This window comes from Leptosomus discolor, chromosome Z, assembly GCF_034619465.1.
Source record: "Leptosomus discolor isolate bLepDis1 chromosome Z, bLepDis1.hap2, whole genome shotgun sequence".
NCBI classification, from domain to species: domain Eukaryota; kingdom Metazoa; phylum Chordata; class Aves; order Leptosomiformes; family Leptosomidae; genus Leptosomus; species Leptosomus discolor.
The window spans coordinates 89,807,230-89,834,726 of record NC_141419.1 but is presented as its reverse complement, the minus strand read 5'-3'; the positions used below and the strand labels follow the sequence as shown (position 1 = coordinate 89,834,726).

At 43.2% G+C, this 27,497-nt stretch overlaps 1 protein-coding gene across 1 annotated transcript in view; it reads left to right on the top strand.

Annotated features, from left to right (window-relative positions):
- Nucleotides 1-1,176: 1,176 nt before the first annotated feature.
- The window catches only part of LOXHD1 (lipoxygenase homology PLAT domains 1), a 140,747-nt gene continuing 114,426 nt past the window's right edge, over nt 1,177-27,497 (top strand). Inside the window, exons 1-4 of the mRNA XM_086480188.1 lie at nt 1,177-1,321; nt 11,497-11,611; nt 20,962-21,042; nt 21,856-22,040. Of these exons, the coding sequence (XP_086336314.1) occupies nt 1,177-1,321; nt 11,497-11,611; nt 20,962-21,042; nt 21,856-22,040 (526 nt within the window). The remainder of the gene's footprint in view (nt 1,322-11,496; nt 11,612-20,961; nt 21,043-21,855; nt 22,041-27,497) is intronic.

Here is a 27,497-nt window from a genome sequence, read left to right as displayed (position 1 = left end):
CACATGGAATGGCAAGCTCAGTTTCATATCCTTGGCTGTCTGTGGCTACATTTTAGACTGAACGTTTGGGGTTTGGACTTTAAAAATACCTGAGGGTTTCTGAAGAGAAAGTGAAGATTTCCCTGAGAAGCAGGTGTTAAACGCAGGTTAATTTATTCAATTCTAGATGTGTTCCACCCAACCCATGTGTCCCGTCAGCCCGGATTTAGTGATCTGCAACATCCGAGGTGTAGGGCAAGAGGAAGGCGACCTTTAGCGGATGCAGGGCTAGAGCTTGCTCACATTGGAGTAATTCAAGAAGACTTGGGTGTTGGGTGTTTATTCTTTCTCTGTTGGTTTGGGTTTTTTTTTTTAACCCTTAAGAGACTGAGTGAGATTCCTGTGTTTTTAGAAAATCCAAGATTTGCCTGTGTAGGTTTTCATTCTCTGGTTGCAGAAAAAAGACTGAGGAGCTGCTTTTGCTCACAGGTACAGCGGTTCCCACCACTGGTGCATCAAATTCCCAGTTGCAGGACTGCATTTGTATTTTAGGGATCATGAGGTTTGTTCCCATTTGTATTTTTTTAAATCTACGTCTTTTGGCCTCTCTGTGGAGCTGTTTATCATCCTGCCACTGGGTATTTGGACAAGTGTCTGAATAATGTGCCATTAAAACAGCAGAATTACCTCCATCTGGATGGAAAGCCTGGGAAGAAAAATCGTACTGAGCCATAAGGGACTAAGCACAGACAGGGCAGCAGGGCAAGTCAGATTTTTATTCCAGCTTGAGTCCATCCCCTGCACAGCCTCAGGTGAGGTGGTTTATTATTCTGAGCCCCAGAAAACAAAGACTCGTGGTGGGGTTCATGCAGAGCATCTCCTTCTGCTGGGATGCTATGATTTACTGGGGGGTTCTGTGTCAACTGTTTAGGACGTGACCAGGACATAACTTCCAGATTCATGACATACTTTTTGTCTGGTTAAGGCCTCCTCTTGGCTGAATATTGCTGCCTCAACAAATATTTGCTTATTTTCAGTGCCTTGCTGGTGCAGATGTTTCCCCAAGCATTGTCAGAAGGGTTTTTATCTGCTTTTGGTTTTTCTTCCTTGCTGGACACTGTTGTGTAACACAATCTCACAAATACTTGAGTGGCAACACACAAACCAGCCTGAAAATAGTAATTGTGTCTTTCGTTGATGGATTTGTATGCATTGCAAGACTCACTGGACACCTACCACAAAGTGGTTGTTCATCGTTGCTGCAATCGGATGTGGCTGTTAGAAACTCTTGGTCCTTTTGGCACTTCGCCCCCTGATGTTCAGATCCACTGTGTTTTTCCAGGTCAGTTTGTTGTCCTCCGTTTTATAGACGTCTGTATCACAGTAGTATCTCTATCAGGCTTGCTCTATGAGTTGCAAGTGTTAATCAGGAGATATTTGCAAGGAAGGAAGAGGTAGGAAGGTCACAGTTTGTATCCATTCATATTTGTAGGGGTTTTTTTTTAAAGTGTTTTCTAAGGTGCTGATTGGATAGTAGTAGCTGTCTGTCATGAATGATTAAGTCGTGGACTTATGATTAATTCATAATGACACTAACAATGTGCGTGTAAATAATGTAACACACACAATTTGTGTTTATAAAAAGCTTCTGACAGGTATCACTCCCTGCTTAAGCCATGTGTCAACCTGAAATGCAGCTGGAAATTGGGTCTCAGGACCAAAAGGTGCTGGTTCCTCAGCTGAAATCTACAGAGGGTGCAGTGTCACCCTCCGGCTTGCAGGTGGTGTGCCCGCCGTGGGGCCGCTGTGCTTGCTCATGGCATCATACGGTCCTCGCCTGCCGGTGGCTTTGCCAGCTGTTGACTCGTGAACACGATCCTGCTGGATTCTCTGCCTCAGGCCGAGCGGTTTTGAAACATGTCGTTGTCAGTGTGTTTTTCTCTGCAAAAACAACTCAGCCATTCCCCGGAAACAAATGATGAGATATGTCTTGCCTTGCTCCTGTCAGGGAACATCCAGCATCCAACACCTGCGATATCTCCAGGCCAAGGATACTGGGGATGTCAGCAAAAAAAAAAGGTCTTTGGTGATATTGCTCTTCCACTTACCTGGGTATTGGGGGTCAGGGCTGGCAGCAAGGAGAGCATCCCACCTTGGTCTTGGTTGCCCTGCTGCCTGGACAACTTGACGAAAGTGGGGCTCTTGTTTGAATCTGGTGACCTGATAGAATTGCTTCCAGTTGCGTTCTGCAGACACATGGCTCTCTCACAGACTTTGCTTGGTGCTGCAGGTGAAATCAAAATCACACTTTACCCAGGCTGTATTGTACACTTCCCACTGGACAGCAATGTCTAATGTTCTTGTCCACAGTTGTGATTCAGAGACAACTCGTGTCCTGGCAAGTCCTCCTTGTGTCCAAAAGATAATGAAGGAAATGGAACAGCTTTTTCTCGAAAACATTTCTCTCCCCTGAGGCACAGTATTTTCCTCCAGCACAATCTAAACTTGAATAACAAAGATGTCGATTGCTAAACTAGTTCTGCTTTGCTGTTCCAGCAAAGAACTGAGATGTTTTTTGTGGTGGTGCTAAGGCAAAAGTATGTTTAAGTGATAGCTGAAGCATCAGATGAATGAAGTTTGGCTTCCTACTGTGCACGAGAATGAAATGTTGATTTTGCAATAGCTGATGAGGTAAAACCACAATTGCTCTGCCTGTGGGAACAGGCGTGACAGTATTCAGCTATGGATTTATCTTTTAAGAGATAAATGATGTTCCAGAGCTCAAGATAATGCTATTTGTGTGTATTAGTGGTAAGTTTGCAGGAAACTTCCCTAATTCATGTCCATGAAGTGTCTCAAAATGCAAGATACTACTAATTCTGCAACTCTTTGTATAATCTATGAATAGCAAAATGTATAACAGTATGCAACTGGTCCAAATATTCATGGAAAAAATTCCCTCTCTTTTGCTTTGAATAATTAATTTGGCATCCATGCCAGCCCCAAAAGCTGCTTCCACTAAAGCCTGTAAAGGAAAAGCAATCTCTCATAGTGTGTGAGGACCAAATCTGTTTAGAGTTTTGCCAGTATGAATCCAAAGTCATCATGCCCAAGTCAATGGAGTTAGTCAGGATTTGCCCCAGAGTGAATGAAAGAAGAGTTGGACTCATTTTGTGTATGACGAGAGATGATTGTCCAAATTGTGGCTTGGTAAAAACAAACAATCGCTGATTTCAAAGGCCCATCTTCACTGTGGGTAAAGGATGGTCCTGATAACAAACTGTAAACACAGTAAGTATTTAACTGGTGTGTTCAAGTACATAGAGCATCATTTTGGCAAACAACATGCAACAGTCAGCACAGACTCTTAAAATCTTCCAAGTATTTTGCATAAATGTCAAGGTGCTCTTCAGGTGCTCCAAGGCAAACATATGCTGAAGTGCATCTGTAGGAGCCAGAGTGATTGGTGCTTTGCATGAATCAACATTAAGTGAATATTGAGAATAATCAGCGAATTGCCAACAGGAAATTTGACGAAGTGCAAACAACCATTACTGCTGCTGAGGTAAATGCATCCTGCTAAAGGGATGCACCTGAAGGTGCCTCTGATAGCCACAGCTTCAAAGCAGTTTGTGTTGGTTTGGGTTTATACTCAAGATGAAGACCGCATCTTGACGGTTTCTTCCACTGCTTTGGTGTAGGAGGATTTAGCTCTTGCTCACCTTGTGGGGATGCAGCCTGGAGATACGGGTTTGCAGATCTGAGGAAGCAGTTGGTGATGAGGGAGATGATGTTTGCCGTGGGTGTGGTGTATGATGGTATGTGATAGATCACCTCAGGGAGGAGTAAAAGGCAGAGATACTGGAGGGTGGCCGGCTCCAGGACACCGGTGCTTATGTACACACTGGGATGTTTCACGTCTGCAGCCACCTTGGAGATTTCACCCCCTCTGTTCCCCTGCCCATGCTCCCAGCACAGGTCAGCTCTCGTTTCTGCTTTCCCTCTTCCTTACCCAAACTCTTCGATGACTCCTCAGTAGCTTCACTCTCTTACTCCACCTGTTTAATCATTCTTGTGACATAACCCTTAGGTTTTTTTCCACCAGTGGCCACTCTTGCTAGACAACAGTTAGGCACTGTCATGAGCTCCAGCTCAGTTCTCCTTGTTCACCATATGAGAACAGGACCTGAAGGGATCTGCAGTCACTGCCGTAATTGGTGCTAAGCAGTCCCATGTTGTCGGGAGTCAAAAAAACCTTGAATTTTTCAGCCAAAGCAATCTTCTGCCCTGAGGATATTCCTTCCTTGTAGAGCTAAAGGAATTTTGCGTGCTCTTAGCTAGAGGACCTCAGTCTCCACTTGTCAGTCTGTCACGGGTTGAGGCTGGGCCGGCCACTAACAGAATCTCTCTATTAACCCCTCTCCCCTCCCAAAAGGAAAAAGGAGAGAGAACAACAGGAGAGAGAGACTTTACAGTTTGGAAAAGAAAACTGAAACAGCTTTAATGAAACAATAACAATAAAAATATAATAATGAAAATAATAAAATAATGAAATATGTACAGTATGTACAACTATATACAAATCAATACAACACCAATACCAAACCCAGCTCCCCCCCCCCTCCCCGATGACGACATTTCCCCAGCACACTGCAGGGCTGGCACTGGGGCAGTCCCAGGCTGGACTGGGCAGCAGACAGGGATGGGATGCAGGAGCTGGACTCAGGCCCTGGATTCAGGGACGCACGGGTCAGGACCGACAACAGAAGGACAGACAGAGCCCTCCTCAGGTGTCGGCCATCGAAGAAGAGAGATTGACCCTGGTGACCCCTCAGCTTTACACTGACCGTGCCGTCCGTGGGGTGGAACACTCTGTGGGTCAGGTTTGGGTCCCCTGGCCGGTTCGCTCCTCCCTGCAGGGGTGACCTTTTTCGGGCTGGTGACCCTTTTCCCTCCCGCACCCCAACACGGGCACAAGACTCAGCAGTGACCTCGGTCGCTCCAAGAACCAGTCCCAGGCAGGGCCTCTCTGCATCCCGTTCCTTGGTGCTGGCTGTGACCATCAGGGGTTGGCACTGCTGGAGCAGTCCCTGGCTGGGAAAACGTGCTGCTGTTTCAGAGAGTGCCGTTGGTTAGAGGAGACCTGACTGAAAAGTTAAAGCACCAGAACAGAATTAGTTCTGGTTTAGCCCAAACCAGGACACAGTCTTTACAGCTTTACAATAATTTTAGCAACCATTTCGAAATGAGTGTTTCTCTACTCAGGCCATGGAATAGATGGGTTTATAGTATCAGCTCTTTCTGCAAGACAGGGAAACGGATGTAAGTTCTTCCAGCGACTCTGCAATGTAACTTGATACAGATTTTATGCTGCCTGTATCTTGCGCTTGAAATGACCGTTTTTGAATGCTTATTTTCAGTGTCTGTTATTTTCTTTATTGGCTGTGTATATGCCCATGAAAAGCAGTAATAGGTTTGCAGTCCATAGCAAATCCGTTCAGTCTAGCTTGCTGAAACTTTCACCGGTTTTCAAAGTCTTCATGCCAGATAGCTGAACACTGGAGTCAGCTGGGGATTCAATATCTACTGGATGAGATAAGTGAACTAAATTCCACTTGATTGAGATAATATTTGGAAGAACAGAGTCTGTATCAGTGGCTGTACTAAAAGTTTGTATTGACTCTGCCTGGCCCACCGGGAGAAAAGCAAGATTTGGAGACTGGCCTGGTCAAGCATTCTTATACTAACACTGTAGATAACTGTAACTTGGCCATGTTCTAGGCACTCAGAATAGATTTATCTTGACCTTGGGGGTGAGATTGTTTGCCAATTAAAAGCACCTAAACGTACGTCTCTTACTGTGAGCAGTGGCCCATGCATCAGGAGATGTTCAAATTGGGATCCAGCACTATCCCTTTTGCTTTTGCAACCTCTTGGTGGGGCTTCTCTAGCCATGGTGTGCAATGAACTCAGCCAACACCGGTAGGAAAAGCATCAAGGAGTAGCACAGATGGGCAGGAACATCTTAACACTGGCTTAATGACATGACCCAGCAGTAACTTAGGTGAAGAGGCACAGATATTTGGGGCATCCTGTTCACGTTTGAAGGGAGTGGATGACCAATGCCAATATTTGGCACAAGGACATTGGAACGTCATGGCTTGTACCTTGTGTTTCACCAAGAAGGAAATAGGGGTCTGGTGGGTGCAAAGATATCCATGCATGGAGAGGCTAAGAGATCTCTGCCAAAGTACATCTAAATGTGTAAGACCAGCAGGAATACATATAAAGAGTTGTTTTTCACATCTTGGAAGGCAAAAGTTATTGCAAAGCTCTGAATAAAGTTCATATTTCAAGTCCTGCTGACTAAGATGGGAAAACCAGAAAATCTTGAGGTGTGCAGCTGGTAAAACATTGCAGTGTCTGCTTAAGACTTGGTCTCTCAGCTGATTCTGTGGAGGGCATGTCAATGGGGTAGAACCAGCCCTCCCAAACTCCACTTCAAGAGCAGATGTCTTTGAGAAGCTTAAAGGTTCCACACTATAACTCTCAACGATATCAGACAGCTAAAAGAAAAACCACTATGTACTGACATCTCATAAACCATTAAGGGAAGAGGAAGACTTTGTGGATGGACTTGGAAACTACAGGGGTAACCGTAAAATCCCTGTGGATTCTCTCTTTATTTACATTCAATGATTGCTTCCATTGAGAAGGAGTCTAAATAGTAGTGATGTACAGCAAGCAAGGAAAATTTTTTCTTTCCTTCTTTTTCAGCGGAATTTTTCCTTTCTTCTCTTTCCCACGTTTGGCCCTGTTTTCTGCCCTGTTTTTCACAAGATCCTGGTCGTGTTTTTCACAAGACTTGGGGCCTATTGTTTTGTTTGATGGACCAGGCGATCTATCAGCAAGGATTCTTTTCCCAAGCTTTGTCCTATTTTCCCAGACTCCGGTCCTGTTTTTCACAAGGCTCAAGGCCTGTTGTTTTGTGTGATGAACCAAGCGGTTTATCAGCAATGCATGCCTTACTTACGACTTGAATAAGAACAGACTGACAAAAAAGAAATGTCCATGGAAAGTACCACAAGATGGTCTTGCTTGTTTGTACTGATAAGTGTAATCTAGGCAAGGACAACTAATCAGTAAAAAATACTTTCTGAAGAAAAAAAATCCTTGTAAATCTGTAAGCTAATTAATTTAGTTTATATTTTTCATTTTAGAGTAGACAGCACAACAACAAGCACCTTCTGAGCATGAGTAGTAATTAAGTAAGTTAGGTAACCATAAAGTGTATAAACACTGTAAAGTGAAAAGAGGAGGTGTGCTAGCTTTGTGGAATTTCCGCCTAGCACCCTTTTCTGTGCAGAATTGAAATAAATAAATATCTCAGCCCTGTGTGTACGTTTGGCTTATTGCACACTGGGTACTGGACCCAGCTTGTGGGACAACAGTAGGATGCAGCCAAATCTGAAGTGATACGCCAAAATGTCATTCCTATCCTGAAAAACTTTGCTAGTTTGTCTTTAGTTGTTGGACCAAACAACAGCCCCGAAAGAAATCTTAAACTGACTGAGTGCACCATTGTCAAATTGATGGGAAAATAGCAATCTTTGTATTTCATTACTTTGCATACAATATTGTTTCGGGGTTTGGTGGTTTTTTTTTTTTTTAACCTTCCATTTGACAATATAAACTGAATAGATTTTTTAAAAACTTTTTCCTATTAATGAGCATATATTCCATGTGAAACTGATGCAGGAGGAAGATAAGGAAAGTGAATAAACAGGTGTCCAAACTTATTTACACAGTGCCACTGTTAAAAATTAATTGGGAGATTCTGTAGAATTTGGGTAGATATTTTCCATCAGTGGAGGGATTTTAACCACTGGCATCTTTGCAATATAGAGGCAAACCTTTGGTGGGCATTAATGCCGATGATCCTGAGAATATTCACAACAGTGACGGAGGTAGATCGTCAGTAGGCAATTCAGATCTCTTGAGTGGTAGAGAGGGATTTGAAAAATAGGGACTCAAAATGAGGAGAAGGTTAGAGACCAACCCAAAATAAAGGAATGGACTTTGTGGGAAGGGAAGACCTAGCTTATGTGATGAAAAACATATGATATTTGAGACATTTAACCTCTGTATTTTCTCAAACTTCCCCTTCACAGCTGAGACACTGAACTAGGAAAATTGATCTTTCTAGCCCAGATTCCACCCTTGGTTAGAAGCGTGACTTCCACAGAAATCCAATTTCAAGCTTTCCAGCTAATTTGGCTTTATTGTCCCTAATCATATAGTACAAGATGTTTATGCTTGGGATTTGCTAAGGCTGGACATGTTCTCTCAAAGCCAGAATATCCAATTATTCAGGAGCAAACTCCTGGGTCTGTTCAGAAATGTTACTAGGCTACAGTTCTTGTCATCTTATATCACAGATGCTGTTCCCAGCAAAGGGCTCTGGGGCACGAAATGCTGCCTGTTCCTCCACCCCAGCTACCACAGTAGCCTTTCCTGTGTGCTGAGTCCTCAAGCTGCAGAGATGTCCTCAGCACAGACGACACTCACCAGCTGTCAGTGGCTGATAGAAAATAAATGAAACGCAAAGGAAGGAAAGAAACCTGGATCCAGGCAGCTGAACTTTGATGCCTTCGATGGAAGTGGCCAAATAAGCTGCGTTTGTCTCCAGGTGTCCTTTCCAGAAAGAGCTATCATCAATATTAGTATTAAACGTATATTTTCTTCCTGTAAAAGAAGTCATGGGCCCCATAAAGCTGAGACATCATTTGCTTGCACAGCTGGCCACACAGCTGTAGTGCTGGAAGAGGGGTGGCGGGGCTCCTTTCCTCTTCCCTGTGGCACTTGTCAGATGTGGTGACATGCTGGTGTCACCAACCCAGCCCCTCTTTTTGTCCCTCTGTGCACAGTTAATTAAAATGTTGCTAACCACAGCGTCTGCTCGGTGATGACATGCGCTACTTGGGAGGGCTCAGCACATCTGTCCCAGTAAAAACTGCTCACTCTTGTGCTGCCTGCTTGCTGCAGTGTGTGGAGGCTGAATTTGGAGTTGTGAACCTAAAGAGCGAAGTTTTACGTACTCATGGCCCGTGTTTTCTTGTAACTGTGAGACTCCCACTGTGGGAATTAGAGAAGGGTTTTGATTTTTGAGGGGGGGATATTGTGGCTTGTTGATGGTGTTGTTTTATACAATTTCCTTGTATCCCATCATCTCATTTGTTAGGAGTTGGAAAGTAGAAGTAGATCAGTCTGACTCACATCTTCTGTAAGGAAATTAAGGTTAGATGTATAGATGAGGTAATGTCAATACCTGTAGAGGTGCAGCAGACCAATTCAGGAATGGGTTTCACCTGATGTAACATGGGCAGATGTAACATGACAGATTCTGCGTGCCACATATAAGCCCTAGCAGTAAAAAAATCCACACTCAAAATCCTGCCTGAGCTTTTGAAAGGTCTCTGGGAACTAATGGAGAGTTGTGATGACTTATTTTCCTTCCTTTTCACAGGAAAAATGTCTTTGTCTATGCGCCTGGTGGCACAAAGCTAGGCACAACTTGACCTCACCCCCTGGAAACAGGGACAGGGCCAAATTTTGCTCAGCCTCTGTGGGGAGAGGGGCGGGGGATGATGTCTTAAAGGCTCTTTTCCTGAATGAAATCTTGCAGAGGGATGCTCAGCTATAACTGCCACTTTGGCAATGCCAGCAATATTATAACTTAATGACATAAGCTCGCTGTTTCCAAATCAGTCAATACAGAGCTGAAAACCATGAAGCAACCAGTGGTGAATCACTGGAGCAGGGACAGTTAAGAGTCTTCCTCCTGTTAATGGCTAATGAGAGGACGTCATCTGTCTCTTGGTGCTATGCCAAGCATCTCCCGTTGGCATGTGTGAGTGCTAACAGGAGGAAGGTGAAATGAAAACACTGTTCATATGTATTACTCATGTGCAAGCTGTGGATTTCATATCCTTTTTTTTTGCAAAGAAATCTCCTCTTACTTTGAGCCCATAAATGAAATACGCCAAGCCAAGGGATTCTTAAAATCTAGCCGAGCACAGATCGTAAGTTACTGTATTTATTACAATAAAGTCTCCTTTCTGTCCTATTTACATTCATGGAAAGGTGAGGTTAGGAAAATATCATGGTATTTTTTTTCTGTCTCAATGCAACAGAACCACTGGAAAGGAGGAGTAGTTTCTAATCAGTTTTACATGAGTGGCCTGGGTTTTGCCTTAGCACCCTGCCTCCATGCTTTTCAGATAAAATGCTGATCTGATTTCTTCTCTGTGATGCTTTGAGGGAAGACTGTTAGCGGGCAAAAATGTTTGATACTGAGTAGAGCCTCAGTAAATTTTTGTCTCTTTTGATTATATATGTGATGTAGTGAGGAAAAGATGAGCACTAACAAAATACATAACAATTCTGATGCACCCATGAAGAAAGACATTTTTGCAGCATTAGGTGTGAGAAATCACACACTTACCAGCCAGGCTGTGTGAGATGATACAATGAAAGTTTAGCCTTTCCTCCAGCTTATGGGACTGAGACTGAAATATTGTTATTAGCTAATACCACCACGTGTTCTAAAGCCAAAAAGGCCCATCAGGATGCTTAGTCTGGCCACGGACAAAGTTTTATAATTTCTTCCAGTTCCTTCTGTACTGAGCCAACCAAGACATGTCCTTCAGAAAGGTAATCTGTTTTCAAGCCTTAAGTCTTGTTGTAAATTCACTCATCATCCTGCTTAAGAAATGTGTGTCTTACTGTAATTTGAATTTATCTAGCTCTACTTTCTGGCCATTGGATCTTGTCATACCTTTCTCCACTTGAGTAAAAGGCTATTTTTAACTTGAGTGTCTCCCAAGAAGATATCAACGTGTGGTGATAAAGCCGCCACTCAATCTACTACTTAGAAAGGTAAATTGACAGAGCTTTTAGAGTCTAATTTTAGTGTTTTCCTACCTTATTCTCATTGTGATTTACCATTTGGTCTTTGGTGAAGTCTTCAGAACAACTGAAATGAAACCTTTCTGGCTGTAGTGATTTCTCAGCTTCATACAATATATTATCAGAGCAAACATGAAAGCGTGCACTGCATTGGCATGTGCTTAAATGAAAAATGGCTCAACAGCTTTACTCTAACACCTCACATAAATTCATCCGTTATATGTAATACATGCACATGCATTACGGTAGGAGAGGCGATGTGTTCAGGGTTTTATTTTCAGCAAAATCTGTCCTAACTCAATCCCTCTCTCCCTACGTAAAGTGTCTCCAGCAGTTTTAGTGATGATTTTCATCAGTTGTGTTGACTGTTTCACTAGTCCTTAGCAGTGACTGCACCGTGAGCAAGAGACGGGTTTGTTTTGGTGATGGATGCAGAGACCCGTCTCTGGGGTCTGTATTTTAGTTCAGGCTTGAGGATGACTTCGATCTATAATGTCTAGGGTGGGGGATTTCTCCTGCTGTCCTGATCTTTTTTTTCTGCTTCCACAGTTTACGAGGTGGTGACAGTGACAGGAGATGTCCGGGGAGCAGGAACCGACGCCAACGTCTTTGTTACTCTCTTTGGAGAGCTTGGGATTACTCCCAAGACTCATCTCACAAGCAAGTGAGTATCTGGAAGGAAATCTGTATCTTTGAGACCTGCTCTTTGGTGAATTTTATTGCATTTTGATGAAATGTTATATTGTGCTATGGATGCAGAGGGAATAAATCTAAAAGGTATTTCGGGATCACCAGGGAAATCTGAATTTTTGCCATTGCGTATTTCTTACCAAATCCCTTGCAAACCTGCATTCCTTTCTGTAGGTGGAAACGTGTGTTCAGATCCGTATTACATAAGGCTCACACTTGCAAGGTGTGGGGATACTTGCTTTCTTAAAGCTTAATTTAGGAGCTCCCAATTTAGGAGCTGAGAATAGTCATCGTTTGTTGGAGTGGGCATGATGGGCCATGTTCATATGCCTAAATCCCACTGAGGTCTCCATGCAAAGTCAGGTACAGAGATAAGCATCCTTGAGTGTAGCTCAGTGGGTTTGATGCAGTGTTGTTGATGGGTAACCACCCACACCCAGACATAGGAAATCTGAGGCAAGGAGAAATGTAAGACTTTAGGCTGCTTCCTAGTTTAGACTGTTCCCATCCTGTCTGCTGTATGCTTGGTTGCACATCACTGTGGTTGCACATCAGTGTGGCGGCATTGATCTGTTTTCCTCCAGCTGATGCCAATGCCACCCTCTGGATGCAACTTCTCAGTTCTTACCACTGTGTTGAACTTAGTGGAAATCATATTTTATATATTAAGAAACTACTGCGAGGCTTTTGACTCTCTCAACAACTCTTTTTTTTAAAAAAGCAAGCATCAGGGCCAGCAGGTGCTCAGCTCCCATGAAAGCAAAGGTGACTTTTAACAAAGTCCCAGCTCTGCATGTACTAATTTCCCCTTTAGCCAGACAATTGCACTAAAATAAAGCAGAAATCCATTCTCCACGGGGTCTAGGAGAGGCTGTGTGTCTTTGTTTTTCAGTGTTCTTATTGTTTTGGTTTTCTTGAAAATGTGCTTCAGAATTACTAGTTCTGTGCTAATGTCACACGGTAACCTCACATTTTCTCCATTTCTACAGCACCGACAAGAGGTACCTGCAGCTATTTTAAATTTTACCCTCAAAAGAGCTTCTCTTCCCAGTGAAGCAACTCAAACATGAGAGTCTGTAAAGAAAATGATATGGGAATGGTAAAGAAAATACATGAAATTTCAGCCCTGTTTGCCATATTTGAAATTCAGAAATCAGAGCTAGACAATGGAGTTTTCTTATCCCAGCATCTCTAGAAACACCAGGGAGAAGGTGCTGTTTGTGTATTATATATCTGTACAAAACACTTTGTCTCTGTTCTGTGATTTTCACCCAGACATCCCAATGAACTTGCAAGGCAGAATACCGTTTCTTTTGGTTTAGCAGAGAAGGAAACCGAGACAAAGAGGTAAAAGATGACATGGTCCCATAGCAGGTCAGAGACAGAGCTGGGAGCAGCAACATCTCTGCTGGGGGAAGAGCTTCCAACCTGTCTCATAGTAATTGGCAAAGCCATCAAAGCAATATCTGCTTTCCAGGGAGTTTTCTTACGGTCAGCATTTACATAAAGAGCCATTTCGTTGTGAAAGAACCCTTCTGCTCATGTCTATGGAAATAAACCAAGTATTACCTTCAAAAATAAAATAAAATACTGTATGCCCTTCAGAGAAGAAGACAAGGGATCCCTGTAATAGATTTCTTAATCAGCTGTGGCCTTAAATGAGCTACTGGTTGTACAAGTCATCTTTGCTGGCACTCTGGTTAATGCCTGCTTTTTCTTCCCTGACTTTCTTTTCTGAAAGAAAGAAAGAAAGAAGGGACACGTGGGGACTGTTTTAGGTTGCAGCAGCAGCAATCTGAGCTTGTTCAGACCTGGGTTAGTATTTTGAGCTTGGTCCCTGTTGCCACAGAGAGCAGATGGCTGAAGCGTTGGTAAGCAAGGATGAAAGGCATGGGAGGCCAGCCTTCTGCAGTTCAGGGCTCTTAAAACTGATCCTGTAGGAGGTGACCGCTAGAACTTCAACTCCAGCTTTCCACTGGGGGTTTCCTGAACGTCAGCGAAATTGCTGCATCTCTAAGCAAAGTCTGGTGCGTTACAGTGCTTCATCGAGGAATAGCGAGAGAAAAAAAGCTTGTCCAAGTGTAGGAGTGTCTGCAGATCTGCTTAATTGATAGTCTTGTCTCCTAAAGATGAAGCAAACCACGAAATAGTTTGCCCCCAAATTTATTATGCAGCTTTGTGAATATGGCAAAAGGATGGAATCTCATGCATCTTTCAACTAAATGTTTACACGAGTTCACTTATGACTGCAAATGCATGACATTTTATAGGTGTTTATGTTTCCTCGTGTATGACAGAAAGCTAAAATATCATGCATTTCCTAAAGATGGTACTACCATTTCAGCTTCTGGTTAGAATAGGTTTTTCTTATTTCCTTTGTGTGCTGGTAGTGAAATACATGACATTTCAGATCTGTTTGTCATGAGCAGCAAAGGGAAGACGTGGCAAGTTGATGAAATATCATGTGCTTTTAACATTGGCCAACAATAAGGTAACTGTGAAAAACAGATACAAATCTTCATCATGACTTGTCAGGAGCAACCAGTTCAGAAAGTGGCAGCACCCAAATTCTGTCCCAAAAGAGGCATTTAGGCAAGGAGGTTTAACCAAGTAGTGTTTGGGTCTGAGAGGAACTGGAATGAATCTGCCTTTGCGGTCACTGTCTGTGGTAACACCTGCCCACCAGTGCTGGAGGTGGTGGATAGGTGCTGGCAAAGTGCTGCTTGGCCCCGGCCATTTTTGGCAAAATCCCGCTTCAAAACCCAGCTCACACAACTCTCCAGATCCCCACCATCGTTTCTGCACCAGTTACAGCTCAGCCAGAAGCTAAAAGCACTACCACAAACGAGTTTCTTTCCAGGGGCTCCATCACGGGCACATGGGCAAACACCAAGTCATTGTTTGGTGGCATTTTGCCCATCACTGAGACCATTCCTACAGGCATGAACTGCTTTTCCATGATCCAACATTGACCAAACAGTGCTGATCCTCCATAGCATTTAATTTCTCCTTCCTTACGTGCTTTCCACCACGCTGAGGCTGAGGACCGAACACAAAACTCAGCCAGGAATGCCGCTGCCAGCTCATCCACAGCTTTTAGCAGAAAATTTATTTATTTGTTGTTAGTGTAAATGAAACCACTTTTCAATGTCAGGCTTACCTGGGCCAGCTTGTGACACCTGCAATAAATATTAATGGGGAGTTTTTTTCTTTTTTTCTTTTTTTCTTTTTTTTTTTTTTTTTAAAAAAAAAAAAATATAGAAAAGATTTAGCAGCTATAGCAATCTGAAAGAAAGATGAAATAATTGCTAAGTGACGGCTGGTGCACCTTACAGTGGATTTTTTTTTTCCTATACTGAATACTTTTAATTGGCACTCTCTTCTACCTGGTCTTGGGTTGCTATACAGAACTTTTCCTGTTCCTAATGCCAGCAAATAGATATAAGTGTGATGGTCTTTCAAGGATGTTAATGTTTGTAGCTGTACTACAGCTAGTTGCAGTAGATCTGATTTTGTTATTTAACTGCTCTGGAATAAATAAACAAATACAGTGAAGCAAGCTTATTTACTGTGAATGGTTAATATGTTAAGTTAGGAAGCGTTAGAAAGTTGGTATAGAAGGCGCTGTTTAGGCTAGGAAGCAAACAAACCCCAAGTGCGGTGGAGGAAGGTTTCTCGCATCGCTGCTGAAGCACTTCTTCAGAGATGAGTTGCAACGTTTTTCCTTTAATGACACGGGATGTTTCCTATTTTAAAGCTGCTTGTGTATCTAACCGAACTCTGATTTATGCCTATACAAATCTGCAGCTCGTACACTGCGCTCTGAAGGCTTAATGATCTGGGTAGCATGAAACAACACCAGATTTCAGAGTCTACATTTGCTTCAGAAAGAGAAACAAAGTGGGAAATTTCCTCTCTCTCTTGCTCAGGCTGATTGGTTAGCCTATGTCTAGCACGTCAGGAACAAAACCACCTGAGAGGGTCTTAGCCAGCAGCGTTGAACAACCCAAAGATAAGAGCTGGTAGAATTGGCATATGTATAAATAATAATCCACCTGCAGCCACGCATAGAGCAGCTGGTGGTACAACTACAAGGAAGGTCAAGCCTTAGAGGGAGAAACAGGAATTTACTCAAAACAGGCAGACTTTTAATGGAATTTAGCTCCTCTTCCAGGTCCCTGCTGATCAAGTGTCAGCAGCATTTTTCAAATTGTAAAACCTGGCCAGTATTCCTCATGGGATGAGTATAAGGTGCCTTCCTGGAACACACTCAACCTTTCTGTCTTGCTCAAAATCCTGCCCCTACCCCAAAGCATTAATCTGAGCCTCAAAAATGTCTGAGCTCGTTGTCATTAAAATTTTCAAAAATAGGTCTCCATGGGAATGGGATAGAAATTTTTCAGCAGAGTAAAATTTGTTCCCAAATTTAGCAAAGTAGGTGCAATTCAAAATGTAATTTAATATTGGGAAATGCTGAGCAACATTTGCACTGTTATCAACGACACTACAATACCTACTTTGTATACAGTTTCTCCAGAAAATAACAACCAAACTGCAGGTAACATATAAAGCATAGCTGAGATTATCTAAATTAAATACCACTATTGTATTTTTGTCATGTAAATCGTGCTACCAGGGACAAAACCCTGATATTAAAATACTACTGCTCCGTGCAGTACAAAGAGAAGAGAGCACATACCCAACGGGTGCCATTAAGGCTACTGAAATCTGTACTGGGAATGCTTATGGATAAGGCAGGGCTGTTCTAGTGTGCCCTGTGGCACTTTGTAAAGTTTCAGGGTAAGTTCAGAAATGGGGTCTCATGGTTTTGGGCTGGTATTTGGCTCCAGGGTGTCATCACGCTGCTACACCCCTGAGCAATTTTCCGCATTCAATTAAATCCTTTCAAGTGGGACAATTTTTTCACTAATTCTTCTGTGCTTGTCTAAGGCAGATTCCTTCTGCTGGTCAGGCCATTGATAGAAAAAGAAAATCATGTCCTTGGTATAGCGACGTTTGCAATCACTGTGCTTTTTTGGCTGGTTTCTTTTCCATCTGGAGTATTTTTGGATGTATGCTGCTTTATGCAGTATTTCCAGCCACCCGCTGACTGATGTTGTCAGCTTCGTAACAACAGCCTTGGCAAAATATTTGCAGACCAAACTCCCTGGAGTATTTCTTTCTCCAAGAAGGAGGTTAATGATGCTGCTATTGGAGCTCTGCCTTAAGAGTAAACGTGGTTTGAACGTAAGTTTTTTTGCAGTTAGGCTGTTTGTAAATCCATCTAGGCCAGTGTCCTCTCTCCAGGAGTGATCGATAGTGGATGCATAGAGAGAAACAGGTGAATGAGGCAAACACATTGTAAGCATTTTTCCAGTATCTTTTTCCGTCTTGTGGCAAGCTGTCTTCTTAGCCAGAGGCCTGAAAACACAGATTCACGCGGCCTATAATGTATATTGGATAATCTGAGGATAAGCAAATCTGTCTGTACTTTCAAGCCAGGAAAACAGCAGGAATAGACCAGTGCTCATCTGTGCCACCTCTACATGTCAAAACTACACAGTCCACCCCTCGTCCATGAGAAACTCACCTCTTGTGAGACAGCAGGTGATCCAAACAGCATTATTTTTTTCCTAGTGACAGGCTGCAGGATGGTTTTTGCTGTGAGACCTTCTGAAATCATCCCTGGTACCCAGCTCCCTCCCACTGCTGCTAAACATCAAGGGCAGGAGCTGGCGGACCTGTGGGCAGGGAGATGCCACCAAGAACTGACTCTTTGTGATGATTTAATGGAGCATATTTAAAATTTTGTTCCAACTGACATCCGTGGTAACACTTCGTGCTTCTGTGCAGGCCTTCATCCACAGTGCTATTGCGTGTGGTCCTGTGTCTATGAAGCATTTTCAGATAAAACACTTAATAGAAAGGCAATTTACAATGATCATTAATGCAGTGATTCAAAGCTAAATTGGTTCAGTTTACTCTATCACTTCTAAAGATTATTATTTTCATGCCTCTGCTGTGATCGGTACCCAGCTTTTCACTCTGTTCCTAAGAGCTCAGCTCTGGAAAGCGTGCTATTAGCTGATTAGAAGCAAAGACTATTTTCTACAAATATTCAAAATTTCATTTTAAAAAGTGACTTTCACTTAGGTGGCTGGATTAGCTCTTGTTAATTCCCTTTTATTAAAAAAAAAAAAAAAAAGGTGATTTACTAGTGCAAATGCTTATTTTATGTACTTTTGCACCTAAATCTTCATCATTGAGAGTTTCTGGTTGTCAACGTACCAATTAGTAGTGAAACTCTTATGGCACTGTCTCTCTTGTCTGTGTCAATGGCCTACAGAAGGGACGCACGCAGGGATTTATAAATACTATGCTTGAATATCCACCAGTTCTTGTGGTGTTTTTTAGCAAAGTGAAGTCCCCATCCAGGGGACACAGTGCTCTAAATCATTGTACACTTGCAGTACTGTGAGGAGTGCAACCTGCAGGCAATCATTCAACCAAAAGAATCTGAAAACAGCTTCAGATATGAAAAATATTTGAGAAATTCATACACTAATCTTCAGTGAAGTTCCTTGGATGTTTCTTACAAAGCAATCGGGTAAAACACTACAACAGACTATAAAAAAAAAAAAGAAAAAAGAAAAACCTGATTGAAAACCTGAAGGTCTTCTAACCTGATATCCCAGAGGAATGATAGGGTTCCAAGTGAAATCTGGCTGATCTCTGAGTGTCTGCTTATGCTAGCCATGCCCAGTCCCTGGGTCTGAATACAGTCAAGCCTGAACATTAGAAATTTAGTGCTGCAATTTCCGAGTCAGATTTTTCTCTGTTTTATTTGTCACGGGAGCTGTGCAAGCCAGCGTGCTGCATTGTTCAGTGTAACAACTTCCTTATGGTAATCAGGCTATGAATTTCTAACCCCAGACCAGCCTGGACCAGACTCTGACACAGCCCAGCTGTAATTTCTCCTTTCTCTCTCTCTGTTTTTTCCTTTTTTTTTTTTTTTTTTGGATAAACTTCAGTATAGTCATTCACTGTGGGATATTCCCTCACTCTCTCTCTTCCCACTTAATTGACAGTGCCAGAAAAATGCTAGGAGGAAGGATTGGATTTTTCCTTAGAACAGTCCCCTTCTTTGTGCTGTTGATGCTGCATATCCATCTCCAGGGAAGAGACTTGTCAAATTCTTCCTACCTTTTGCCAGCAAGACTTCCCAGGAGCTTGAGTCCTAGATGACAGTCCCATTTCCTAATGCATCTCCAAGCTCTTTCACAATGCATGAAGCATCTGCTTGATGGGCAGCTTCAGATGCCCCCCTCGGTGCTCCTCCATCACCAGGTTTCCTCCCCATCATTCTCCCACCATCCCAGCAACTGAAACAGCCCAGCGTAGTGGCGGGACTGCTGTAAACCAGCAGCCGCTGGGACCAGCGTGCTGAAAACTTTGGGCTAATTAGTCTCACTTAATACTTTTGTGCCATCTCTGTACTAGCCTGCAGCACCGCATTGATCTCTGGAGCCCGTGCAGGGAGAAGCCTCTGTCATTACGATGCTCGCTCAAGCCTGACAGACTAATTGCCTCACACTCGCTGACTGTTTTCTCTCAGACAGCCAGGTTGGAGGAGGCTGGGCTGGATTTAATTTTCTCTTGTCTTGATGGCAAGGTTAACTATTTTAGCCTTTTCATGTAGCAGCGATGCTCCTGGCATGGTATCTGAAATGCCAGAACGGAGGAGGAGGAGGGCTGCGTGTGCATTTGCAGAACACACAAAATAACCTTTAAGCAAAGGTGCGTGCTGATTCTTCAATGATGTGGAGAAGAGAGCCGAGCAAAGCCAAGCCCCCTTGCTCAGATTATTAATATTCACTAACTTTCTGAGTTGTCACTGCGGCTTTACGCTGCTGAAGTGCTGTGGTTTCTTGTTCGTTTTAACACGAGTTCTGGATTTTGCTGTGTTTAATCATCTGTAGCGATGCTTAGTGGCCCAGGTGAAATGGGGGCCCATCAGGGAGGGCAGGTGGGAGAGGCTGTCTTCAGAGCAAGGATGGGTTTTTGCTTTGATGTTATTCACAGTGTTTTTTGTGGAAAATATGAGCTCAAAAAGGATGGAGGTGCTTGCCAAAGATCACACTGCAGGCTAGAGGCAGGACTGGAAATTAAATTCTACATCCCCTGACCTGGACCAATACACTTTATATTGCCTTCCACTTGCACCTGTGAAGTACAAACTGCACGCTTAACACATCACAAAAAAATCAAACCAGTCCCTGTCCTACAGTCGTTCTGCTTTGAACGAGTTACAAATCGTAGGAGAAAGCTGCAAAGGAAGTTTCAGTAGTTAAAAAATGTTGGAAGATGGGCGTGGAAAGAAACCTTTGATGCAGTTGGATGCTTTTATTTCTGGCTGAGCTCTGGGCAGATCTACGGCTCCGCAGGGAACTCGCCAGGCTGTGGAGTCCCTTTGCTCCATAGCCAAGAGTGGGTCTGCTTGGTGCCCAGAGGCTAGGATGGCAGGAGAGGACACCACTGCGGGTGGGAAACAGAGAGGGAAACGCATATTGAGGCCCTATAAAGCAACTGGGGCAGATGTGCAGGGGTCCAGATTCACCAGGGTCTTCCACATTGGTTGGCTGACAAGGGCTGGTTGGTAAGGTTGAAACGAAACTCTGACTCAACCACTCCAAAAAAACGCTTTCCAGCCACCCTGAAGGGGAGCAGCTGAAAACATCCCAGTGGTTTTTGCTGTTACATCTATGTTTTAGCAAAAGACAGGTGGGGCTAGCAGAGTTGAGGAACCATAGGTGAGGTGTTACCCAAGAGCTGGAGTTCCTCATGTCATTTTTTTTTTGCTTCATTGGTGCTGCCTTGAAATGTTTTCACTGAGGATTATTTTCGGACACCTCTGAAAGCCATTTGCTGATGGGAAAGTCTTACAGTCTCCCCCAGCTTTTACCTCTATGGGCAGTTTAGTTGAGGATTTTGAAAAACTTTTGTCATGTTTTATACTTGGAGGTGATATGGAATGTGATCCAAGGTTTGCATCTGCTTGGGCCAGCATTGCATTTCCCCCAAAGCTTCCACCTCAAGTTACAGAAGGACTTTTAGAGCTCGAGAAGGGAAAAAGTCTGTTGAATGTCAGTACTTAGAGCTTCTGAAACTTGTCACAAGGACGAGGGCATTGAAAAGTAGGCCTTTCCAGTGCTAGGAATGACATTTCTTCATCCTTAAACGCTAGCCCTCTGTCAGGCCACCATGTGTGCTTGCTGACAAGGTTGTTGTTTTTTTATCATAGCTTTTGATGCATGTGTATTACAGGAGCAGCACGGCCTTTGAGAGGAGCAAAACAGACGTGTTCCGAGTAAAAACCAATAACGTCGGACAAATAAAGAAAATAAGGTACCCGCACAACGTTACTACCGCAGTACCTGCTCCGCGAGGTGCTAATTGAATGACAGGCTGTAGAGGTTTTACCATTGCCATGTTTTATTCATTATTTCTTAATGTGCCTCTATGAAGGTGAAGTTAAGGGGTGGTAAAAGCTTGTTTACTGCCTGAGATTTGAACTGAAGCGTGAAATCACCTACGGTATTGCTTATAACTACCCATGCTCCCCACCAAGAATTGTATTTCTGTCATATGCAATCACAGAGGAAGGCATTTAGGACTATTTTCGTGTTCTGATGGAGGTAAATGGGGTTTACTATCCTCTTTTGCTAAATTATTGTAATGTAAATTATTATTATTATGTTTAACCATCACCTGACTGACCTATATAAAATTAAAAATTAGTAAGTAGTACAAAGAAAGCTGGTAAAATGGAAAGAAGTAGATAAAACAAAGTAAGAAGAGACAAGAGCAAGAGAGGTACAGGGAGAAGAGTCACCTTATGTTTTAGATACGCAGTATAAGCTGAATGAATGCTATGTTGAATGAACATGAAGGTGCATCTGTTTGTGTGTATCCCCTTGCAGATAATAGCCCACATATGCACCTGCGATATATGCCCACAAATATGTACGGAAGGTTGTTATTTTCAAAAGACCCTGTAAAAGCCCATAAGTTCTATGAAACACTTCAAACAGACAGGTATAAACAGGCATTTTGTGTATAGTTGCTCTAGACTTGCCTAATATAAAATATTCCATGAAATTACAGTGCTAGTGGCCAGCCTTAATCAAAATATCAAATCCAGAGTTGTTCTTCCTCTAGGATTGAGCATGATAACACCGGACTGAACGCGGGCTGGTTCCTCGACCGTGTGATCGTGACCGACATGAACAGACCTCACCTCCGGTTTTACTTCCCCTGCAACAACTGGCTGAGCAAAGAGGATGGGGATGGACTGTATGTCAGAGACCTCATAGGCAGCCTGAATCCCATGGATGTGCCCAAAAGTAAGGGTTTTCCAAAAAGCTTGGCTTTCTAGTGCCTCATCAGAAAGGACAGGGTTGCTTTCGGATGATTTCAGCCACATGAAAAGTCTAAGTTAATTTGAGTTTTATTTATAGTCAGGGGAGATAGAAATAGGAAGATGCAAGATGCCTCCAGAGGGCAACTCCTTCTTCCAATGTTAGACCTGATATCTCGGGGTGGGATTAGTCACTATCTGGAGAAGCTCTGCTCGTTGGTTGAGTACTGAAGGATCCGTGACGACTACTTTAAATTAGATTAAATTGCTACACGTAGATGAGAGACATCCTATCCTGGAAGATGTAGCTGGTATCGTTGTGCGTTATCAGAAGAGGCAGCGTGGTTGCAGTCCTGTGTATAAAATTAAGTGTTTCCAGGCTCTTGTGATGACCTGCAGGAAATTTCCATAAACAAACCAACCCTCTTGCTGTAATTCTACGCTGGTTTTCTGTATGTGTACGATATCCATATTGAACTGGTGCCTATTTTTCAGAGTGGTTTTAAGCTAATGATGTTGAAGCGAAGCCAGGACAGCTTGCAAACCAGACATGTACTCCCAAATTGATATCAGCGTGTAGGCCATGCGGTGATGTGTAGCGCATGTAACGTGAGTAGGAAGACGATTGAGAAGTGAAAGTGGAGCCAGCAAACCAGCCTCAGGTGGTATGTCAGCAGTTTATCTGCAAGTGCTAATGAGGAAACCGAGTTGTGTTTTGCTGTTGACCTCACCGATGCACTGCTCCTTTCTGGGAACTTAATTTTGGGGGTGGAAAGTGAAGTACACCTGCCACTAGCCTCAAGTCTGAGGGAAAGGAGAGGTATAGTTTGGTGCAAAAGAGGGAAACTTGTGGTTTTGCTAGTATTACGTCTTTTTGAGAAGCAGTAATAGATTTCTTGCACTATTGTTGTTGACATGACAACTTAGGAGTGTTTTTTCGGTAAACATTTTTGGTTTATTTCTAGCCTTAATGCAGCGCTTTGAGCATTGATACATGTTCTAGAAGGGCAGAGTATTGTTATTTTTTTTAAGTTAACAGTGGAACAACACATCATGATGCTGTTTGTCCCTGAATTGTTAAATAATTTTGCCCTATTAAGGTACAATGTCCTAAAACAGTTTTAGTGTGCTGAAAATGTAAGTAGTAAAGGATACTGCATGCGAGTTAGTGTGCACAAACCATACCCATTGACAAGAAATGGATGTGGGAGCATTTTATAAATGCAGACCTCTCCAGGATGGCTGCCACAGAGGAATGAGATAACGTCTGGAGATGCTCTGCCAAAATCCCACCCAGTTACTGCTGGGGCTGTGGGTGCCAAAGTCCTTTGCTGCTCTTTTATCCATTCAGTTTGTGAAATTGAAGAGCTAAAGACGCTTGTGGGGCAGAGGAGGTCTGGAGAAGGCAGTGGATGAGTCAAAGCAATACACAATTAATGAGAGGTTCCCTGGAGGAGAAAGTTAACCATTCAATCTTAATAGATCTTTAAATGACACACCTGTTTATCTGAATTTATTATTGCTTCTGCCTGGGAGAGCTGATTCGAAGGAATGCGTGTGATTTCCTCCATCCTGTTCAACATCTTCCTCTCAGCAGGAAAACATTCGTGGTCTAAACCCTCAGCTGGTAAAAATCAGTGCAGCTCCAATGAAATTGCTGGAATAACTTTGCATTTCACCAGCTGAAAAGCTAGTCCCGAGCGCTTGCTCTTCTGGAGAAGTGGATTTGGGTTATAGATCAAGTGCTCACTGTGTGCTTGGTCCAGGATAAATACGAATCATAAAGTCATTAGGTTGGAATAGACCTCTAAGACCATCAAGTCCAACCATTAACCCAACCCCACCGTGCCCACTAAAACCGTGTCCTCAAGTGCCATCTACACGGTTTGTGAACACCTCCAGGGATGGTGACTCCACCACTTCCCTGGGCAGCCTGTTCCAATGTTTGACCACTCTCTCAGTAAAGAAATTCTTCCTGATGTCCAATCTGAACCTTCACTGGCGCAACTTGGAAGAAGAGATTTAACGAGGCATTTGTCAGAAATGCATCTGGTGCCATCACCTCCGTCAGATAGAAAAGCTCACTCTCGAGTAGCACAGGCTGGGTGCTCTGCGGCCGTCTGTATAAATGCAGGGAGCTGGGCTGGGGCCAGAGGCATGGGTGAAGGGTTGGATGCCTTCCAGGCGGCAGGTCTGAATCTGTAAGAGGAGAGGTTTAGCTCCCGCTATCTCAGGTTGCAGTTCCTCTTGAACCATAATTAATGAAAGATAAACATTCCCAGGCTGCTGAGGTGAACTGTCAACTGCAAATGTAAATTTATCTGAATTCATTTGGCTCCCTCTGGATCCATAAAGGCCTGAAATCAGATTGTAGTACGATTTGTTTTGTACATACAAGTCATTTGCCCTAAATTTCGATGGTTTTGTTGGGTTTTTTTCTTTCAAATGGATTAAACAGTGGTGTTTACTCTTTGAGTACTAATATTTTCTACGGTACTAGACAAATGAATAATTATGTGATTTGGTGATTTTATATGCCTGTAAACAAGAATTAGTTACTCCCTCTTAAGTCTGTGTTCCCATTAGCAGTGTTCAGTGCCATACTCTTCTCCTGTTTGGTCATGTCTCTTCAATCACTGGTACCCTTTTGTATTTAGTTCTTTGCAAACCACCCAAGCACTGTTACAGACCTTAGTCTCGTGCTTTGCTTTCATGCTCCATTTGCTGCCACAGTCTGGTATGTTTTTGGAGGTAACCAAACAAGTTTCCTCCATGTTCCTTCTCCTGCAACATCTTCAGCTTTTGATGTTCTCCTGGAGAGATTTCTCATCTTTGTCATGAGGATTTACCTTCTTCTCTTGAACTGGAGGTCACTGCTGGGATGTCCATCTTCGCTGTGATATGTGTAGGATGTGGACTGAAGAAAAGTTAGGGGGGGTTTGGTGGTATTTTTGCTTTATGGAAGCTCTATAGGAGCATTTGAAGCATATTTGAAGGGGATTATTGGTGCTTGGACCAAAACCTACCAAGCTATGGGGAAGACTCAGCCTCTTTCTTAGTGAGGAGCACAGGCCAGCCAGAGAATCCCTGCAGAGCTGTGAGCTTTGAAAAGGTTAATTTAAAGGGGGAAAAAAAAAAAAAAAGACATTAATAAAAAAAGCAGAAAACAGTATGTTCCAAAACCCAGTCAACATATAATTGAAAAACTGGACACACACAGAGAGAAGAGTTCTTTTCATGAGCTGAGTACAGTTAACAAGAATGGCAAGAATACTTAGTGATTGCAGATGCCTAAGTGATAGCGTTTACTAATGTGAATAAAATGGCTCCTGTCAGGTTCTCTGATGAATGCCACACGTTTCTCAAGGAGAACAGGATACATTCTAAGTGTTCCTGTGTGAATGACCCTCTATTCCCTTTATTCACATCCACGGCATTGTATGCCCACGGCCCTTTGACAGTGATAGCGCCACAGATTCTTGTTTACCCAGCAGCTGCTATTGGCAGCCTGGATTAATTTACATTACAGGTATTAATTACAAGGAAGGGCTATTGTTCAGCGTTATGCTGCTTTTCTTGAGTTTATGAAGCCTTAGGATTGTATGACTGTGGCTGAGCCTTTATACAAGGGACCAGCTCAAAACTGAAGTTGAGTGCTGGTTTTCCATTGAGTGTTGTGGGTTTTGGATCACTCTGAGGGTGTCTGATGTCCTACCAAAGCAGTGGGGGAGGAAAGCACTTGTAATAGCTTGTAGCTGCACTAATAAGAACGACTGACCCAATGGAGATGCAAAAGCAAATGAAATTCCAGAGCCAGTTCCCAGCCTGTAGCTTGATATCTGCAGACTCGTCATGAACCACCCGTGCTACTCTGTGGACAGAACCTTACGTCTCCCACTCCATCGTGACTTTCATTTGGCTGGACTTCACTCGCCTTTTGCTGGTGGTCTGCAGCCCCAGAGCTGCTCTGCATCCGCTGCAGGTGGTACACCAGGGCCGTGTCTTTCTCCATCCCTGTGTGTGATGTGTACAGCTTTTACCACCCAGCTGGAAAGCAGGGAGACCTGAGGTTTGGTCTTCAAGTGGATTGGAGAGTGATTCAAGACATAATACTGGAATATCTCTGCAAGGCTATGCTTTGTCCTAATTCATAAAAGAAGCTGAGCTTTGGTCAGGTTAGACGATATGATATGTTAATTATCCATGGGCCATCTTCTCTCTGGGGTAACAATAGGCTGTTATCACTATTTAACTGGTTGAGATTAGGCTAGACTCTGCAGTGTGACCTTCAGTTTTCCTCAGAATGAGGGAAAAAGGTGCCGTTAGGCTGTTCTTATTTACCCTTGAAACCTCTCCCTAATCAAAACAGTTCTCTGAACATGCTCTTTTACTGAGAGAAAGCAGGAACATTAATTTGCAAAGGGGCTGTTTACTCATGTGGTCCTTAAAACCATGTTCGAGAGCACAGATACTTGAAAATTAATTCGGTCTTTTGTGTGATTGCAATTTATGCTAACCTGTCAAATTTTGGTCAAGTCTTGTCAACCTGCCTGTTGCAAACAAGGTTGAGAGCCAAGGACTTTCCAGATGGCTTTTTGGTCATCAGCACACTGAAATCGTTCAGGAATGGACACAATATTCTATAAACATGCGCCGGACAGCAGCTCATGTCGAACAGTTTCAAGGCTGGGTATTCATAGTAGGACAGAACCACATGCGTGACCTCAAACTGTAACACTCCTCCATTCTCTCAGTTGATAATTGCACTTTTTCTGGGTAAAGTTTAGTCTTGTTTGGTCTATTAATAATGACTGTGTAATTCCACAACATTACACAGCACAGTACTGAGGAGCTGGGCAGTCTCAACATGTGGCACACCAAGGCCTTGAGGATGGGAGTGTCCACCGGTTGCATTGCATTTATTTTTTCCATACGTAGAAGTGCCAGGCTCTGATCACCTATTGCTTTTTGCTGTTAATATTATGTCAAAAAATGTTTCACAAGACCAGATCAGGTGTAGCTGTGCTGTATCTAGGGTTAAGTCTGCATGGCCTTTTGCAGGCAGACAGATGTTTTCTGCCTCTCTGTGACAAGAATCAGCTTTGAGCTGGAAGGTCGGTGGTTACATCAATTCTGGCCTGAATTGGGGTTGATACACGGTGCATCTGAGAGTTTGCATGGATACATCCTGAGGGGTAATGGTTGTAAGGTCACACTGAGCAGCTGGGAAACAGATTCCTGTAAGGCAGATGAGTGGTGAAACGTGCCTGTGTGCTTGTGCATGCAGAGGGTAGTCTTGCCTTCCTTTAAAAAATGAGAACAATAATTATTATAATCACAAACGAGAGAAGTTCAGCCGATCAAGTTGCAGGTCAGCCCCAACCCATTAGTCTTTCACAAGTTTCTTTGAATCATTGGTCTGTCCTCATCTGGGGCAGAGTTA